This window comes from Bufo bufo, chromosome 2 (genome assembly GCF_905171765.1).
Source record: "Bufo bufo chromosome 2, aBufBuf1.1, whole genome shotgun sequence".
Classification (NCBI taxonomy): Eukaryota; Metazoa; Chordata; class Amphibia; order Anura; family Bufonidae; genus Bufo; species Bufo bufo.
The window spans coordinates 617,344-636,847 of record NC_053390.1 but is presented as its reverse complement, the minus strand read 5'-3'; the positions used below and the strand labels follow the sequence as shown (position 1 = coordinate 636,847).

Sequence of the window (19,504 nt, the reverse complement as noted above, 5' to 3'; positions counted from 1 at the left end):
GTTCCAGGGTCATTTACACTGACTCTTACCTGGACTCTTCCCAACCGAACCACAGGGGTGTTTAACGTCACCAGCCCTCTTCCGGGAGACTGGTTCCTGGCCGCCCATCTGCCGAAGGACGAGGGAAAGATAACAATCAAGGTGCTTCTTCCTCACTTTCATGGATGGCACTAGAGGTGACGCGCAGAGCGCCCTCCTGTGGCGTCACATTGTGTTGGGGATGAGATCCTATAGCATTTGTAGATCTCATGTTTATCCAGCTAAGCTGCAGTGTACTACATCTCCCACTTTCCATATTCAGGGAGCATGCGGTCCAGACAATATGAGGTGTGACAGCTTCACTACTGGGTCCTGTCTGACAGTCTGGTTGCTATGGATACACTGCAGCGTGCAGCACCGTAGTAACCAGCATGCCACAGATGGTCATACCCTGCAGGATGCATATTGGCCGTATTCTCTTGACTCCTCTTTCTGTCTGTCTTTCAGGGGCTTCATGATGAGTGTCAGTATCTCTTCCAGCCGCAGCTCATTGTGCAAAGGGTGGTCGCTGTGCCCGTCTTATACCCGGGATACGTCACCGAGCAGATGCTGCCAGCCCACAATCGTTCAGCTCTGTACAAGTAAGTGCCCCCCTCTATAGCCGACATGGCTGTGACCTAGGAGTGTGACACGGGGGCGCGTGGGAGGAGTGTGACACGGGGGCGCGTGGGAGGAGTGTGACACGGGGGCGCGTGGGAGGAGTGTGACACGGGGGCGCGTGGGAGGAGTGTGACACGGGGGCGCGTGGGAGGAGTGTGACACGGGGGCGCGTGGGAGGAGTGTGACACGGGGGCGCGTGGGAGGAGTGTGACACGGGGGCGCGTGGGAGGAGTGTGACACGGGGGCGCGTGGGAGGAGTGTGACACGGGGGCGCGTGGGAGGAGTGTGACACGGGGGCGCGTGGGAGGAGTGTGACACGGGGCGCGTGGGAGGAGTGTGACACGGGGGCGCGTGGGAGGAGTGTGACACGGGGGCGCGTGGGAGGAGTGTGACACGGGGGCGCGTGGGAGGAGTGTGACACGGGGGCGCGTGGGAGGAGTGTGACACGGGGGCGTGTGATGAGATGGGGTTGGTGACTGGAGTTTGTTAGGTTAGGGTTGATGACGGGCATGTGACAGGAGTGTGATGGGGTTGGGTTGGTGACAGGAGTGTGATGAGATGGGGTTGGTGACAGGAGTGTGATGAGATGGGGTTGGTGACAGGAGTCTGTTGGGTTAGGGTTGATGACGTGCATGTGACAGGAGTGTGATGGGGTTGGGTTGGTGACAGGCATGTGACAGGAGTGTGATGGGGTTGGGTTGGTGACGGGCATGTGATGAGGTTGGGTTGGTGACAGGAGTGTGATGAGGTTGTGTTGGTGACAGGAGTGTGATGAGGTTGGGTTGGTGACCGGAGTGTGATGAGGTTGGGTTGGTGACAGGAGTGTGATGAGGTTGGGTTGGTGACAGGAGTGTGATGGGGTTGGTGACAGGCATGTAATAGGAGTGTGATGGGGTTGGGTTGGTGACAGGAGTTTGTTGGATTAGGTTTGATGATGGGCATGTGACAGGACTGTGATGGGTTATGGTTTGTGACCGGAGTGTGATGTTCAGGGTTGGTGACTGGCATGTGTTGAGTTAGGGTTGGTGACTGGCATGTGATGAGGTTGGGTTGGTGACTGGCATGTGATGGGGTTGGGTTGGTGACCGGAGTGTGATGTTCAGGGTTTGTGACTGGCATGTGTTGAGTTAGGGTTGGTGACTGGCATGTGATGAGGTTGGGTTGGTGACTGGCATGTGATGGGGTTGGGTTGGTGACCGGAGTGTGATGTTTAGGGTTGGTGACTGGCATGTGTTGAGTTAGGGTTGGTGACTGGCATGTGATGAGTTAGGGTTGGTGACTGGCATGTGATGAGGTTGGGTTGGTGACTGGCATGTGATGGGGTTGGGTTGGTGACCGGAGTGTGATGTTCAGGGTTTGTGACTGGCATGTGTTGAGTTAGGGTTGGTCATCATACATAGTGATATTCAGATATTTATTATCTGGCTCTTATTGCAGGGTCTTCGTTCCTCAGTTCACGTCAGTGCTAAGGATCGAGTTGCTTTGGTGTCGCATGGGCCATCAATCTATTGAGCGTTGTCCCCTTCTCCTGAGACTCCGTGCCAAAGCTCCCCCTTTGCATAACTCTTCCAGCCAGGACTGCTCTAAGCCTCCAATGTGCCAGATGCTTCTGAATATGCCCTTGTGGCAACATTGGTATTATGTGCTGGTGGAGAGGACTGGTGTCACAGGTGCTGCCATTTACTTCCAACTGACAGCACAGCTACAAGGTGGGTGCAGGTGAGTGGTGCACACCCAGTGAGGTTTGTATCATAGTGCAGTCTCTTAATCTTCTTTCTTTATTTCTTTGAAGACTGTTCCCGGCCTGGACTGTTTCGCTCATCTTCAGGCCCCAGCTCTTCTCTCAATATGCCTCAGTCTTTTGGAGTTGCAGGGGAAGGTCTTCCAGCCCCTGGGTTTTCTCTCTCAGCTCCTAACATATCCTGGGGTGACCCCACAATTCTACAGCCATCCTGTTGGCCTATACGTCCTACCTTGAGGAATGAGCTGGACACCTTCTCTGTTCACTTCTACATATTCTTTGGACCTAATGTGGCTGTTCCACCTGATCGACCAGCAGTGTTCAGCATCAATCTGCTGCCAGTGCTGGATAGTGGTGGGGTGCTGAACCTCGAGCTTCGACTCAACATAGTGAGTAAACAATGAATGAGGTGTGGTCAGTATGAGTAGAGCCATGAGATGGAGACTGGTGATACAGTTGTGTACTCGAAATGACTGAAGATACAATGGTGTGCTCAGAATGAGTGGAAGTTTAATGACATGCTAAGAATGAGTGTGGATACAAGGGTGTGCTCAGAATTAGTGTACAGTGTTCAAATTTAGTGGAGGTACAGTGGCGCTCTCGGGATGAGTGGAGGTACAGTGGCGCTCTCGGGATGAGTGGAGGTACAGTGGCGCTCTCGGGATGAGTGGAGGTACAGTGGCGCTCTCGGGATGAGTGGAGGTACAGTGGCGCTCTCGGGATGAGTGGAGGTACAGTGGCGCGCTCGGGATGAGTGGAGGTACAGTGGCGCGCTCGGGATGAGTGGAGGTACAGTGGCTCTCTCGGGATGAGTGGAGGTACAGTGGCGCTCTCGGGATGAGTGGAGGTACAGTGGCGCTCTCGGGATGAGTGGAGGTACAGTGGCGCTCTCGGGATGAGTGGAGGTACAGTAGTGGGAATTAGGTGTGGATTAGTTGAGTGGAGACATGTTTGTGGGACTGGGTTGTTGACTGGGGTGAATGGAGGCACGGTTGTGGGATTAGGATGTTACTGGGGTTCCTTTTGATTCGTTTGGTGTTTTATTTTCTCACTTGTGTCTTTAAGTCCTCTGCCCAGGGAGAGAATCTGACAGTATTTGGTTGTCTAACCCATGGAGTTCCAATGATTTCTGGAGATAACTTGTCGATAAGCTGCCAGACAGGTCAGTTCCTATATGGCTCTACAGTCCCCACTGGTTAATTCCCCCTTCAGTCCCTGCTTTCTAAAGCTTTCTGTGTGCCTGGTTGGTTATTGTTCTCCTCAGTTGGTTACCACCCCCTTTGATCTTCACTGGTTAATTCTCCTGTGGACTCCACAAGTCATCGCCCTGTTGGTTACTGTTTGTGCGGTTACAGCCTTCTGTGACCCTACTGGTTACTGCACCCTGAGGTCCAGTAGTACCTTTCCCCTTAGATCCTTGCTAGTTATTGTAGTCACTGGTTACTCTCCTGAGGTGCTTGATGGTTACTGTCCCTGCTGCTTACTGCCCCATTTGGTCCCTTTGTCCCCAGTATCTACCACTAGGGATGAGTAAATTTCCTGAAATTGGTTTTGATTCCAATTCTATCTGTTCAGCCATTAGATTCAGTTTGATCCAAATGAAGTGAGTGAGACTGACATATATGGCTATGGTTAAGCACACAGTAGCCAGTGATGACAAGCTGGTTAATGAGACATTGCGCTGACTAGTGTTAAAAAATGTTCAAAAAATCATCCACTTCAGGGGCAGATGTCTGCTGTTTTTTATATACACAGTATTATCAGAAGAGACAGTGATATGTTTTAACAAGCAGTACAAATTTCTACCTCTTTGGGGAGTAGCAATAGGTTTGGTGCTAAGTTAAACAAGTATATTTCATATTGGAAAGTAAGGGAGCAATAGCTTTTTTCCAAAGCCCCTTGAAAAATCAGTTTAAAGTTTGTTATACTAATTAGGGTAGGGTTCCCAGCAGCCACAATGCAATATGAAACAGGAAAGTGGTGAATTATGGAACATGATGAACAAGGCAGGAGATGTGTGGCTATGTAGGGGTAGTAGTAGGATGTGTGGCTGTGTAGGGGTAGTAGTAGGATGTGTGGCTGTGTAGGGGTAGTAGCAGGATGTGTGGCTGTGTAGGGGTAGTAGCAAGATGTGTGGCTGTGTAGGGGTAGTAGCAAGATGTGTGGCTGTGTAGGGGTAGTAGCAGGATGTGTGGCTATGTAGGGGTAGTACTAGGATGTGTGGCTGTGTAGCGGTAGTAGTAGGATGTGTGGCTATGTAGGGGTAGTAGTAGGATGTGTGGCTGTGTAGGGGTAGTAGCAGGATGTGTGGCTATGTAGGGGTAGTACTAGGATGTGTGGCTGTGTAGCGGTAGTAGTAGGATGTGTGGCTATGTAGGGGTAGTAGTAGGATGTGTGGCTGTGTAGGGGTAGTAGTAGGATGTGTGGCTATGTAGGGGTTGTAGTAGGATGTGTGGCTATGTAGGGGTAGTAGTAGGATGTGTGGCTATGTAGGGGTAGTAGTAGGATGTGTGGCTATGTAGGGGTAGTAGTAGGATGTGTGGCTATGTAGGGGTAGTAGCAGGATGTGTGGCTGTGTAGGGGTAGTAGTAGGATGTGTGGCTATGTAGGGGTAGTAGTAGGATGTGTGGCTGTGTAGGGGTAGTAGTAGGATGTGTGGCTGTGTAGGGGTAGTAGTAGGATGTGTGGCTGTGTAGGGGTAGTAGTAGGATGTGTGGCTGTGTAGGGGTAGTAGTAGGATGTGTGGCTGTGTAGGGGTAGTAGTAGGATGTGTGGCTATGTAGGGGTAGTAGCAGGATGTGTGGCTATGTAGGGGTAGTAGTAGGATGTGTGGCTGTGTAGGGGTAGTAGTAGGATGTGTGGCTGTGTAGGGGTAGTAGTAGGATGTGTGGCTATGTAGGGGTAGTAGCAGGATGTGTGGCTATGTAGGGGTAGTAGTAGGATGTGTGGCTGTGTAGGGGTAGTAGTAGGATGTGTGGCTGTGTAGGGGTAGTAGCAGGATGTGTGGCTATGTAGGGGTAGTAGTAGGATGTGTGGCTGTGTAGGGGTAGTAGTAGCAGCAGTAAAGTATGGAACATGATGAACAAGGCAGAAGATGTGCGGCTATGTAGGGGTAGTAGTAGGATGTGTGGCTGTGTAGGGGTAGTAGCAGGATGTGTGGCTATGTAGGGGTAGTAGTAGGATGTGTGGCTGTGTAGGGGTAGTAGCAAGATGTGTGGCTATGTAGTAGTAGTAGTAGTAGTAGTAGTAGCAGCAGTGAAGTATGGAACATGATGAACAAGGCAGGAGATGTGCGGCTATGTAGGGGTAGTAGTAGGATGTGTGGCTGTGTAGGGGTAGTAGTAGGATGTGTGGCTGTGTAGGGGTAGTATCAGCAGCAGCAGTGCAGTATGGAACATGATGAACAAGGCAGGAAATGTGTGGCTATGTAGGGGTAGTAGTAGGATGTGTGGCTATGTAGGGGTAGTAGTAGGATGTGTGGCTATGTAGGGGTAGTAGTAGGATGTGTGGCTGTGTAGGGGTAGTAGTAGGATGTGTGGCTGTGTAGGGGTAGTAGTAGGATGTGTGGCTGTGTAGGGGTAGTAGCAGGATGTGTGGCTGTGTAGGGGTAGTAGCAGGATGTGTGGCTATGTAGGGGTAGTAGCAGGATGTGTGGCTGTGTAGGGGTAGTAGCAGGATGTGTGGCTATGTAGGGGTAGTAGCAGGATGTGTGGCTGTGTAGGGGTAGTAGTAGGATGTGTGGCTATGTAGTAGTAGTAGTAGCAGCAGTGAAGTATGGAACATGATGAACAAGGCAGGAGATGTGTGGTTATGTAGGGGTAGTAGCAGGATGTGTGGCTGTGTAGGGGTAGTAGTAGGATGTGTGGCTATGTAGGGGTAGTAGTAGCAGCAGCAGCAGTGCAGTATGGAACATGATGAACAAGGCAGGAAATGTGTGGCTGTGTAGTGTTAGTAGTAGGATGTGTGGCTATGTAGGGGTAGTAGTAGGATGTGTGGCTGTGTAGGGGTAGTAGCAGGATGTGTGGCTGTGTAGGGGTAGTAGCAGCAGCAATGCAATAGGGAACATGATGAACAAGGCAGAAGATGTGCGGCTATGTAGGGGTAGTAGTAGGATGTGTGGCTGTGTAGGGGTAGTAGCAGCAGCAGTGCAGTATGGAACATGATGAACAAGGCAGAAGATGTGCAGTTATGTAGTGTTAGTAGCAGGATGTGTGGCTATGTAGGGGTAGTAGTAGGATGTGTGGCTGTGTAGGGGTAGTAGCAGGATGTGTGGCTATGTAGGGGTAGTAGCAAGATGTGTGGCTATGTAGTAGTAGTAGTAGCAGCAGTGAAGTATGGAACATGATGAACAAGGCAGGAAATGTGTGGCTATGTAGGGGTAGTAGTAGGATGTGTGGCTATGTAGGGGTAGTAGTAGGATGTGTGGCTATGTAGGGGTAGTAGTAGGATGTGTGGCTATGTAGGGGTAGTAGCAGGATGTGTGGCTGTGTAGGGGTAGTAGTAGGATGTGTGGCTATGTAGGGGTAGTAGTAGCAGCAGCAGCAGTGCAGTATGGAACATGATAAACAAGGCAGGAAATGTGTGGCTGTGTAGTGTTAGTAGCAGGATGTGTGGCTATGTAGGGGTAGTAGTAGGATGTGTGGCTATGTAGGGGTAGTAGTAGGATGTGTGGCTATGTAGGGGTAGTAGTAGGATGTGTGGCTATGTAGGGGTAGTAGCAGGATGTGTGGCTGTGTAGGGGTAGTAGTAGGATGTGTGGCTATGTAGGGGTAGTAGTAGCAGCAGCAGCAGTGCAGTATGGAACATGATGAACAAGGCAGGAGATGTGTGGCTATGTAGGGGTAGTAGTAGGATGTGTGGCTGTGTAGGGGTAGTAGTAGCAGAAGCAGTGAAGTATGGAATATGATGAACAAGGCAGGAGATGTGTGGCTGTGTAGTGTTAGTAGCAGGCTGCGTGGCTATGTAGAAGTAGTAGTAGGATGTGTGGCTGTGTAGGGGTAGTAGTAGCAGCAGTGCAGTATGGAACATGATGAACAAGGCAGGAAATGTGTGGCTGTGTAGTGTTAGTAGCAGGATGTGTGGCTATGTAGGGGTAGTAGTAGGATGTGTGGCTGTGTAGGGGTAGTAGCAGGATGTGTGGCTATGTAGGGGTAGTAGTAAGATGTGTGGCTATGATGTAGTAGTAGTAGTAGGATGTGTGGCTATGTAGTAGTAGTAGTAGCAGCAGTGAAGTATGGAACATGATGAACAAGGCAGGAGATGTGCGGCTATGTAGGGGTAGTAGTAGGATGTGTGGCTATGTAGGGGTAGTAGCAAGATGTGTCGCTATGTAGTAGTAGTAGTAGCAGCAGTGAAGTATGGAACATGATGAACAAGGCAGGAGATGTGCGGCTATGTAGGGGTAGTAGTAGGATGTGTGGCTATGTAGTGTTAGTAGCAGGATGTGTGGCTATGTAGGGGTAGTAGTAGGATGTGTGGCTGTGTAGGGGTAGTAGCAGGATGTGTGGCTATGTAGGGGTAGTAGTAAGATGTGTGGCTATGATGTAGTAGTAGTAGTAGGATGTGTGGCTATGTAGTAGTAGTAGTAGCAGCAGTGAAGTATGGAACATGATGAACAAGGCAGGAGATGTGCGGCTATGTAGGGGTAGTAGTAGGATGTGTGGCTATGTAGGGGTAGTAGCAAGATGTGTCGCTATGTAGTAGTAGTAGTAGCAGCAGTGAAGTATGGAACATGATGAACAAGGCAGGAGATGTGCGGCTATGTAGGGGTAGTAGTAGGATGTGTGGCTGTGTAGGGGTAGTAGTAGGATGTGTGGCTGTGTAGGGGTAGTAGTAGGATGTGTGGCTGTGTAGGGGTAGTAGTAGCAGCAGTGAAGTATGGAATATGATGAACAAGGCAGAAGATGTGCAGTTATGTAGGGGTAGTAGCAGGATGTGTGGCTGTGTAGGGGTAGTAGTAGGATGTGTGGCTATGTAGGGGTAGTAGTAGGATGTGTGGCTGTGTAGGGGTAGTAGCAGGATGTGTGGCTATGTAGGGGTAGTAGTAAGATGTGTGGCTATGATGTAGTAGTAGTAGTAGGATGTGTGGCTATGTAGTAGTAGTAGTAGCAGCAGTGAAGTATGGAACATGATGAACAAGGCAGGAGATGTGCGGCTATGTAGGGGTAGTAGTAGGATGTGTGGCTGTGTAGGGGTAGTAGCATGATGTGTGGCTATGTAGGGGTAGTAGCAAGATGTGTCGCTATGTAGTAGTAGTAGTAGCAGCAGTGAAGTATGGAACATGATGAACAAGGCAGGAGATGTGCGGCTATGTAGGGGTAGTAGTAGGATGTGTGGCTGTGTAGGGGTAGTAGTAGGATGTGTGGCTGTGTAGGGGTAGTAGTAGCAGCAGTGAAGTATGGAATATGATGAACAAGGCAGAAGATGTGCAGTTATGTAGGGGTAGTAGCAGGATGTGTGGCTGTGTAGGGGTAGTAGTAGGATGTGTGGCTATGTAGGGGTAGTAGTAGGATGTGTGGCTGTGTAGGGGTAGTAGTAGGATGTGTGGCTATGTAGGGGTAGTAGTAGGATGTGTGGCTGTGTAGGGGTAGTAGTAGGATGTGTGGCTGTGTAGGGGTAGTAGTAGGATGTGTGGCTGTGTAGGGGTAGTAGCAGGATGTGTGGCTGTGTAGGGGTAGTAGCAGGATGTGTGGCTGTGTAGGGGTAGTAGTAGCAGCAGTGAAGTATGGAACATGATGAACAAGGCAGAAGATGTGCGGTTATGTAGGGGTAGTAGCAGGATGTGTGGCTGTGTAGGGGTAGTAGTAGCAGCAGCAGCAGTGCAGTATGGAACATGATGAACAAGGCAGGAAATGTGTGGCTGTGTAGTGTTAGTAGTAGGATGTGTGGCTATGTAGGGGTAGTAGTAGGATGTGTGGCTGTGTAGGGGTAGTAGCAGCAGCAGTGCAATAGGGAACATGATGAACAAGGCAGGAGATGTGCGGCTATGTAGGGGTAGTAGTAGGATGTGTGGCTGTGTAGGGGTAGTAGTAGCAGCAGTGAAGTATGGAATATGATGAACAAGGCAGGAGATGTGTGGCTATGTAGGGGTAGTAGTAGGATGTGTGGCTATGTAGGGGTAGTAGTAGGATGTGTGGCTATGTAGGGGTAGTAGCAGGATGTGTGGCTATGTAGGGGTAGTAGCAGGATGTGTGGCTATGTAGGGGTAGTAGCAGCAGCAGCAGTGCAGTATGGAATATGATGAACAAGGCAGGAGATGTGTGGCTATGTAGGGGTAGTAGTAGGATGTGTGGCTGTGTAGGGGTAGTAGCAGGATGTGTGGCTATGTAGGGGTAGTAGCAGCAGCAGCAGCAGTGCAGTATGGAACATGATGAACAAGGCAGAAGATGTGCGGTTATGTAGGGGTAGTAGTAGGATGTGTGGCTGTGTAGGGGTAGTAGCAGGATGTGTGGCTATGTACAGGGAGTGCAGAATTATTAGGCAAGTTGTATTTTTGAGGATTAATTTTATTATTGAACAACAGCCATGTTCTCAATGAACCCAAAAAACTCATTAATATCAAAGCTGAATATTTTTGGAAGTAGTTTTCAGTTTGTTTTTAGTTTTAGCTATTTTAGGGGGATATCTGTGTGTGCAGGTGACTATTACTGTGCATAATTATTAGGCAACTTAACAAAAAACAAATATATACCCATTTCAATTATTTATTTTTACCAGTGAAACCAATATAACATCTCAACATTCACAAATATACATTTCTGACATTCAAAAACAAAACAAAAACAAATCAGTGACCAATATAGCCACCTTTCTTTGCAAGGACACTCAAAAGCCTGCCATCCATGGATTCTGTCAGTGTTTTGATCTGTTCACCATCAACATTGCGTGCAGCAGCAACCACAGCCTCCCAGACACTGTTCAGAGAGGTGTACTGTTTTCCCTCCTTGTAAATCTCACATTTGATGATGGACCACAGGTTCTCAATGGGGTTCAGATCAGGTGAACAAGGAGGCCATGTCATTAGATTTTCTTCTTTTATACCCTTTCTTGCCAGCCACGCTGTGGAGTACTTGGACGCGTGTGATGGAGCATTGTCCTGCATGAAAATCATGTTTTTCTTGAAGGATGCAGACTTCTTCCTGTACCACTGCTTGAAGAAGGTGTCTTCCAGAAACTGGCAGTAGGACTGGGAGTTGAGCTTGACTCCATCCTCAACCCGAAAAGGCCCCACAAGCTCATCTTTGATGATACCAGCCCAAACCAGTACTCCACCTCCACCTTGCTGGCGTCTGAGTCGGACTGGAGCTCTCTGCCCTTTACCAATCCAGCCACGGGCCCATCCATCTGGCCCATCAAGACTCACTCTCATTTCATCAGTCCATAAAACCTTAGAAAAATCAGTCTTGAGATATTGTCTTGTTCAGTGGTGGTCGTCTTTCAGCCTTTCTTACCTTGGCCATGTCTCTGAGTATTGCACACCTTGTGCTTTTGGGCACTCCAGTGATGTTGCAGCTCTGAAATATGGCCAAACTGGTGGCAAGTGGCATCTTGGCAGCTGCACGCTTGACTTTTCTCAGTTCATGGGCAGTTATTTTGCGCCTTGGTTTTTCCACACGCTTCTTGCGACCCTGTTGACTATTTTGAATGAAACGCTTGATTGTTCGATGATCACGCTTCAGAAGCTTTGCAATTTTAAGAGTGCTGCATCCCTCTGCAAGATATCTCACTATTTTGGACTTTTCTGAGCCTGTCAAGTCCTTCTTTTGACCCATTTTGCCAAAGGAAAGGAAGTTGCCTAATAATTATGCACACCTAATATAGGGTGTTGATGTCATTAGACCACACCCCTTCTCATTACAGAGATGCACATCACCTAATATGCTTAATTGGTAGTAGGCTTTCGAGCCTATACAGCTTGGAGTAAGACAACATGCATAAAGAGGATGATGTGGGCAAAATACTCATTTGCCTAATAATTCTGCACACAGTGTAGTAGTAGTAGTAGCAGCAGTGAAGTATGGAACATGATGAACAAGGCAGGAAATGTGTGGCTGTGTAGTGTTAGTAGCAGGATGTGTGGCTGTGTAGTGTTAGTAGCAGGATGTGTGGCTATGTAGGGGTAGTAGTAGGATGTGTGGCTATGTAGGGGTAGTAGTAGGATGTGTGGCTATGTAGGGGTAGTAGTAGGATGTGTGGCTATGTAGGGGTAGTAGTAGGATGTGTGGCTGTGTAGGGGTAGTAGCAGCAGTGAAGTATGGAACATGATGAACAAGGCAGGAGATGTGCGGCTATGTAGTAGTAGTAGGATGTGTGGCTGTGTAGGGGTAGTAGTAGGATGTGTGGCTATTTAGGGGTAGTAGTAGGATGTGTGGCTATGTAGGGGTAGTAGTAGGATGTGTGGCTGTGTAGGGGTAGTAGTAGGATGTGTGGCTATGTAGGGGTAGTACTAGGATGTGTGGCTATGTAGGGGTAGTAGTAGGATGTGTGGCTATGTAGGGGTAGTAGTAGGATGTGTGGCTGTGTAGGGGTAGTAGTAGCAGAAGCAGTGAAGTATGGAATATGATGAACAAGGCAGGAGATGTGTGGCTATGTAGGGGTAGTAGTAGGATGTGTGGCTGTGTAGGGGTAGTAGCAGGATGTGTGGCTATGTAGGGGTAGTAGTAGGATGTGTGGCTATGTAGGGGTAGTAGTAGGATGTGTGGCTATGTAGGGGTAGTAGTAGCAGAAGCAGTTAAGTATGGAATATGATGAACAAGGCAGGAGATGTGTGGCTATGTAGGGGTAGTAGTAGGATGTGTGGCTGTGTAGCGGTAGTAGTAGCAGCAGTGAAGTATGGAATATGATGAACAAGGCAAGAGATGTGTGGCTATGTAGGGGTAGTACTAGGATGTGTGGCTATGTAGGGGTAATAGTAGGATGTGTGGCTATGTAGGGGTAGTACTAGGATGTGTGGCTATGTAGGGGTAGTAGTAGGATGTGTGGCTATGTAGGGGTAGTAGTAGGATGTGTGGCTGTGTAGGGGTAGTAGTAGGATGTGTGGCTGTGTAGGGGTAGTAGTAGGATGTGTGGCTATGTAGGGGTAGTAGTAGGATGTGTGGCTGTGTAGGGGTAGTAGTAGGATGTGTGGCTATGTAGGGGTAGTAGTAGCAGCAGTGAAGTATGGAATATGATGAACAAGGCAGGAGATGTGTGGCTATGTAGGGGTAGTAGTAGGATGTGTGGCTGTGTAGGGGTAGTAGTAGCAGAAGCAGTGAAGTATGGAATATGATGAACAAGGCAGGAGATGTGTGGTTATGTAGGGGTAGTAGTAGGATGTGTGGCTGTGTAGCGGTAGTAGCAGGATGTGTGGCTGTGTAGGGGTAGTAGTAGGATGTGTGGCTATGTAGGGGTAGTAGTAGGATGTGTGGCTGTGTAGGGGTAGTAGTAGGATGTGTGGCTATGTAGGGGTAGTACTAGGATGTGTGGCTATGTAGGGGTAGTAGTAGGATGTGTGGCTATGTAGGGGTAGTAGTAGGATGTGTGGCTGTGTAGGGGTAGTAGTAGGATGTGTGGCTATGTAGGGGTAGTAGTAGGATGTGTGGCTGTGTAGGGGTAGTAGTAGGATGTGTGGCTATGTAGGGGTAGTAGTAGGATGTGTGGCTATGTAGGGGTAGTAGTAGGATGTGTGGCTGTGTAGGGGTAGTAGTAGGATGTGTGGCTATGTAGGGGTAGTACTAGGATGTGTGGCTATGTAGGGGTAGTAGTAGGATGTGTGGCTATGTAGGGGTAGTAGTATGATGTGTGGCTGTGTAGGGGTAGTAGCAAGATGTGTGGCTATGTAGGGGTAGTAGTAGCAGAAGCAGTGAAGTATGAAATATGATGAACAAGGCAGGAGATGTGTGGCTATGTAGGGGTAGTAGTAGGATGTGTGGCTGTGTAGGGGTAGTAGTAGCAGCAGTGAAGTATGGAATATGATGAACAAGGCAGGAGATGTAGGGGTAGTACTAGGATGTGTGGCTATGTAGGGGTAGTAGTAGGATGTGTGGCTATGTAGGGGTAGTAGTATGATGTGTGGCTGTGTAGGGGTAGTAGTAGCAGAAGCAGTGAAGTATGAAATATGATGAACAAGGCAGGAGATGTGTGGCTATGTAGGGGTAGTAGTAGGATGTGTGGCTGTGTAGGGGTAGTAGTAGCAGCAGTGAAGTATGGAATATGATGAACAAGGCAGGAGATGTAGGGGTAGTAGTAGGATGTGTGGCTGTGTAGCGGTAGTAGTAGCAGCAGTGAAGTATGGAATATGATGAACAAGGCAGGAGATGTGTGGCTATGTAGGGGTAGTAGTAGGATGTGTGGCTGTGTAGCGGTAGTAGTAGGATGTGTGGCTGTGTAGGGGTAGTAGTAGCAGCAGTGAAGTATGGAATATGATGAACAAGGCAGGAGATGTAGGGGTAGTAGTAGGATGTGTGGCTGTGTAGCGGTAGTAGTAGCAGCAGTGAAGTATGGAATATGATGAACAAGGCAGGAGATGTAGGGGTAGTAGCAGGATGTGTGGCTATGTAACAGTAGTAGCAGGCTGCGTGGCTATGTAGGAGTAGTAGTAGCAGAAGTACAATATGGAACATGGTGGACAAATCAGGAGTTATGTAGCGGTAGTAGCAGCAGTGAAGTATGGAATATGATGAACAAGGCAGGAGATGTGCGGCTATGTAGTGTTAGTAGCAGGATGTGTGGCTATGTAGGGGTAGTAGTAGGATGTGTGGCTATGTAGGGGTAGTAGTAGGATGTGTGGCTATGTAGGGGTAGTAGTAGGATGTGTGGCTATGTAGGGGTAGTAGTAGCAGAAGCAGTGAAGTATGGAATATGATGAACAAGGCAGGAGATGTGCGGCTATGTAGGGGTAGTAGGATGTGTGGCTATGTAGGGGTAGTAGTAGCAGAAGTACAATATGGAACATGGTGGACAAATCAGGAGTTATGTAGCGGTAGTAGTAGCAGCAGTGAAGTATGGAATATGATGAACAAGGCAGGAGATGTGCGGCTATGTAGTGTTAGTAGCAGGATGTGTGGCTGTGTAGGGGTAGTAGCAGGATGTGTGGCTATGTAGGGGTAGTAGTAGGATGTGTGGCTATGTAGGGGTAGTAGTAGGATGTGTGGCTGTGTAGGGGTAGTAGTAGGATGTGTGGCTATGTAGGGGTAGTAGTAGGATGTGTGGCTATGTAGGGGTAGTAGTAGGATGTGTGGCTATGTAGGGGTAGTAGTAGGATGTGTGGCTGTGTAGGGGTAGTAGTAGGATGTGTGGCTATGTAGGGGTAGTAGTAGGATGTGTGGCTATGTAGGGGTAGTAGTAGCAGAAGCAGTGAAGTATGGAATATGATGAACAAGGCAGGAGATGTGTGGCTGTGTAGGGGTAGTAGTAGGATGTGTGGCTGTGTAACAGTAGTAGCAGGATGTGTGGCTGTGTAGGGGTAGTAGCAGGATGTGTGGCTATGTAGGGGTAGTAGCAGGATGTGTGGCTGTGTAGGGGTAGTAGTAGGATGTGTGGCTATGTAGGGGTAGTAGTAGCAGAAGCAGTGAAGTATGGAATATGATGAACAAGGCAGGAGATGTGCGGCTATGTAGTGTTAGTAGCAGGATGTGTGGCTGTGTAGGGGTAGTAGCAGGATGTGTGGCTGTGTAGTGTTAGTAGCAGGATGTGTGGCTGTGTAGGGGTAGTAGCAGGATGTGTGGCTGTGTAGGGGTAGTAGTAGGATGTGTGGCTATGTAGGGGTAGTAGTAGCAGAAGCAGTGAAGTATGGAATATGATGAACAAGGCAGGAGATGTGCGGCTATGTAGTGTTAGTAGCAGGATGTGTGGCTGTGTAGGGGTAGTAGCAGGATGTGTGGCTGTGTAGTGTTAGTAGCAGGATGTGTGGCTGTGTAGGGGTAGTAGCAGGATGTGTGGCTATGTAGGGGTAGTAGTAGGATGTGTGGCTGTGTAGGGGTAGTAGTAGGATGTGTGGCTGTGTAGGGGTAGTAGTAGCAGAAGCAGTGAAGTATGGAATATGATGAACAAGGCAGGAGATGTGTGGCTGTGTAGTGTTAGTAGCAGGATGTGTGGCTGTGTAGGGGTAGTAGCAGGATGTGTGGCTATGTAGGAGTAGTAGTAGCAGAAGTACAATATGGAACATGGTGGACAAATCAGGAGTTATGTAGGGGTTGTAGTAGTAGTAGCACAGTATGGAATATGATGAACAAGGCAGGAGATGTGCGATTGTGTAGTAGTAGAAGCATGGTATGGAACATGATGGACAAGGCAGGAGATGTTCGGCTGTCTAGGGGTAGTAGTAGTAGTACAATATGGAACATGGTGGACAAGGCAGAAGAAGTGCAGTTGTATATAAATGACCAGTTCCAACTGTCAACAATAGCAGATCTGTTCAGTAACATCAGCTGGAGGTGTATGAAAATCCTCATGAGCCATGCTTGATTTATTTTCACAAATGTTATGTTTCCATAGCATCACCATGACGGCATACAAGGAGATTGACCTCTGACCTCTGTGGGGGCAGGAACAGAGAAAGGTTTAAACCCCCCCCCCCCTCCCAACTCCAGTGTTGTCTGTCCCTACAGAGGACGGGGCAGAGAAAGGTCTCCCTGTATGCAAAGGAGACGGATGCTCGATTGCCGCCATCGGTGAATTCCCGGTGGGAAAATGGGGTAGTTCCCTATTTATACTAAGTGCCTACTGATTCATTGTTACTTTTTGATCTCTAAGGAGGCACAAAAGAAGGTTAAGAAGTCGTTCAAATGCATTTCTTGTAACATACGGCTTCAGGATAATTACCCCAAAAGTTTGCATTACTAGTATCGTTCGTGAGGAAACTCCCTCACTAAGGGAAGAATTTTGAATGATGATACAGGAAGAAGTAAAGTCCTCCTTGTCTCAATTGTTTACTATTCCTGGGGATCCTCCTCCTCCCAAAAGGAAAAAGTTGGAAAAAGTTGATCTCCTTCATCCTCAGATTCTGAGGACCTTGTTGATGATGCTTCCTCTTTTAAAACTGGGGAAGACGAGGAGGGGTCTTCTGAAGCAGAATCCTCTGTGAGTAACAGAAGATTTTATTTTTCTATGGATGATATGGCAGATCTGTTGAAAGCAGTCAGATCTACGTCTATGAGTCAAAAAAACTTGTGTATTTCCTATCAACGAGTATATAAAGGATATGGTTTTAGAGGAGTGGTCGGACCCTGAAAGACGCATGGAGGTATCTAACGCCTTCAAAAATCGTCTACTATTTGATCCAGTGGAATCTAAGATCTTCAATGAGATTTCTAAAATAGACATACAGGTGGCAAAAGTGAATAAAAATACATCATTACCCTTCGAGGATGCCTCCCAGTTAAGAGATTCTATGGACAGGAAGGCCGACAGTCTGTTGCGGAAGTCATGGGAAGTAGCAATGTTCAACCTTAAGTCCAACATCGCAACGTCTGTGGCCAGGTCTATGTTCCTTTGGCTAAACGAGCTGGAGGATTGTATCAGGGATAAAACATCAAAAGAGGACATTTTAAATTCTATACCCCTACTAAAATCAGCCACAGCTTTTCTAGCAGATGCTTCGGCCGAATCAATGAGGTTCTCCGCCAGAGACGCAGGTCTCTCCAATGCGGCCCGTAGAGCACTCTGGATAATGTGTTGGTCAGGTGACAAAACTCTGCTCTGCTCCATTCCATTTTCGGGAGAATTTGTCTTTGATCCAGTGCTGGACAATATCTTAGAGAAGGCCTCAGACAAGAAAAAGAGTTTTCCCGAAGACAGAATCTATAAGCATAGGTACCCATTTAGTTCCTCCACAAGTCAAGACAGGTCGTATAGTGGAAAAGTAAAGTTGGGGCGCTGGAGCTACCCCAAGGGTGGTAGAGGAAGGGGTTTCCTCCCCTCCTCCCATACGAAACCTGGCAAAAAACAATGACGCCAGAGTGGGGGAGATTGATTCCCAGGACGTAAGGAAATTTAACAATCTCCCAGAATCCCTAGACCAAGAAAATTGAAGGATCGGGATACAAGATGAAATTCTCTTCAAAATCCCCAAACAGATTCTTATCAACCCGGTACCAGGAGAAGATCTGACCGGGAGTACAGGATCTCTTAAAGATGAATGTCATAGTCCAAGTTTCTTCCCCAGAGCAGGGAAAGGGTTTCTACTCAAATCTTTCTGGTAAAAAAGAGGGAGGGCTCTTTCCGTACAATAATAAACCTAAAGTCTCTAAACAGATTTATCACGTACAAAAAATTCAGGATGGAGTCCCTAGCGTCCACAATAACATTGATAGGGAAGGATTCCTTGATGTGTATGGTGGACTTGAAGGGCGCTTATTGTCACGTCCCAATCCATGTCAGATCCCAAAAATTCCTGCGATTTGCCATCAAAGACAACAGAGGTCTGGTTCATCATTATCAGTTCACAGCTCTTCCATTTGGAATTGCCTCCGCTCCAAGGATTTTCACCAAGTTAATAGTGGAAATGGCTGCATTTTTTAGAAAGGAGGGGTTGACGATAATCCCCTACTTGGACGATTTTCTCCTGATTGGCGACAACCCTCAACAAACCAAGGACGACTTAAACACCTTACTATTAGTACTGAGCAGATTGGGGTGGATAGTAAACAAACAAATCCAACTTCAAACCTTCCACAAGAAGACGGTTTCTGGGGATGATCCTAGACTCCCACGTTCAATCCACATATCTTCTCCAGGACAAGATGCTATCACTACAGCAAAAAAATCAGGGCTTTTCTGAGAAAGAAGACGTGCTCCATAAGAGAATCCATGAGTCTTTTGGGCCTACTAACTTCTTGCATACCATCGGTACCCTGGAGTCAGACTCATTTCCGACCCCCTACAGGTTTGGATCCTCCGAGTCTGGAACAGACAGATCTCATTAGACTGCACAATTTTTATACCCCCGTTGATAAAAAAAAGTCCCTAAACTGGTGGACAGAATCAACTAATCTTTCCAGGGGTGTACTGTGGAAAAATACTCCTTACATACAGATTGTGAATGATGCAAGTCAGTCGGACTGGGGAGCAAAAGTGGGAGACCTCTTGTACCAGTGATCCTGGTCCCAATCAGTCAGGTCTCAGTCGTCGAACTTCAGAGAACTGAGGGCAGTCTGGGAAACCCTAAAAGTAGCAGGAAAGAGCCTGCAAAGTTACCACATAAAAGTCTTCTCAGACAACACGACGGCTCTTGCTTACCTCTTGCATCAGGAAGGGACAAGATCAGACGCTCTTATGTCACTGTCATCCAAGATCTTCGATTGGGCAGAGCACAATGTAAGCTCCATTTCAGCAATCCATCTCAGAGGAGCTTTAAACCTAGAGGCGGACTATCTCAGTCGCAAAACATTAGACCAGACAGAATGGTCCCTGAACATAGAAGTTTTTCAGATGATAGTAGACAAATGGGGAGTACCCGAAGTGGATCTCTTCGCCTCCAAAGCAAATACAAAGGTGGAAAAATTCTGTTCCCTAAAGCCCGGGGACAATCCCTGGGCGTTAGATGCTTTCTCTCGAAGATGGAATTGGAGTTTGTGCTACGCATTTCCCCCTCTCCCACTGATCCCAAGAGTGATTCAAAAAATATTTCAAGACAGAACAACATTAATTCTGATAACCTCTTTTTGGCCAAAGAGAAACTGGTTTTCCTCCATCAAAAAGCTCTCCATCTCGGAACCTTGGCCTCTTCTCTCAGGAGGGATCTTCTGCATCAGGGATCAGTTCTGTATCCCAATCCTCAGTTCCTGAAACCAACAGCCTGGATCCTGATATCCAAATACTGAAGTTCCAGGGTCTTTCGGACAAAGTGATAGATACACTTAGAGCCTCTAGGAAAAAAGTAACCTTGGCAATCTACCTGAAAATATGGAAAAAATTATGTTCCTGGTCTGGTGAAACATCCCCGAATTTAGAGAAACCAAACATTCAAAAAATACTAGATTTCTTACAACAAGGGTTTGATCTAGGACTAAGGCCGTCCACTCTTAAGGTCCAGGTGTCAGCACTTGGCTGTTTCTTTGATCAGGATATCGCAAACCATTTTTGGATTAAAAGGTTCATGAGAGCAGCCTCCAGACTTCGGCCGACTGTTAAATTTCGAGTCCCCTC

General features: G+C 47.8%; 1 protein-coding gene across 1 annotated transcript in view; it reads left to right on the top strand.

Moving 5' to 3' along the window:
* The first annotated feature begins 2,234 nt into the window (after nt 1-2,234).
* The window catches only part of TMEM8B (transmembrane protein 8B), a 105,951-nt gene continuing 88,681 nt past the window's right edge, over nt 2,235-19,504 (top strand). Inside the window, exons 1-3 of the mRNA XM_040420661.1 lie at nt 2,235-2,358; nt 2,432-2,769; nt 3,446-3,542. Of these exons, the coding sequence (XP_040276595.1) occupies nt 2,488-2,769; nt 3,446-3,542 (379 nt within the window). The 5' untranslated portion in view covers nt 2,235-2,358; nt 2,432-2,487. The remainder of the gene's footprint in view (nt 2,359-2,431; nt 2,770-3,445; nt 3,543-19,504) is intronic.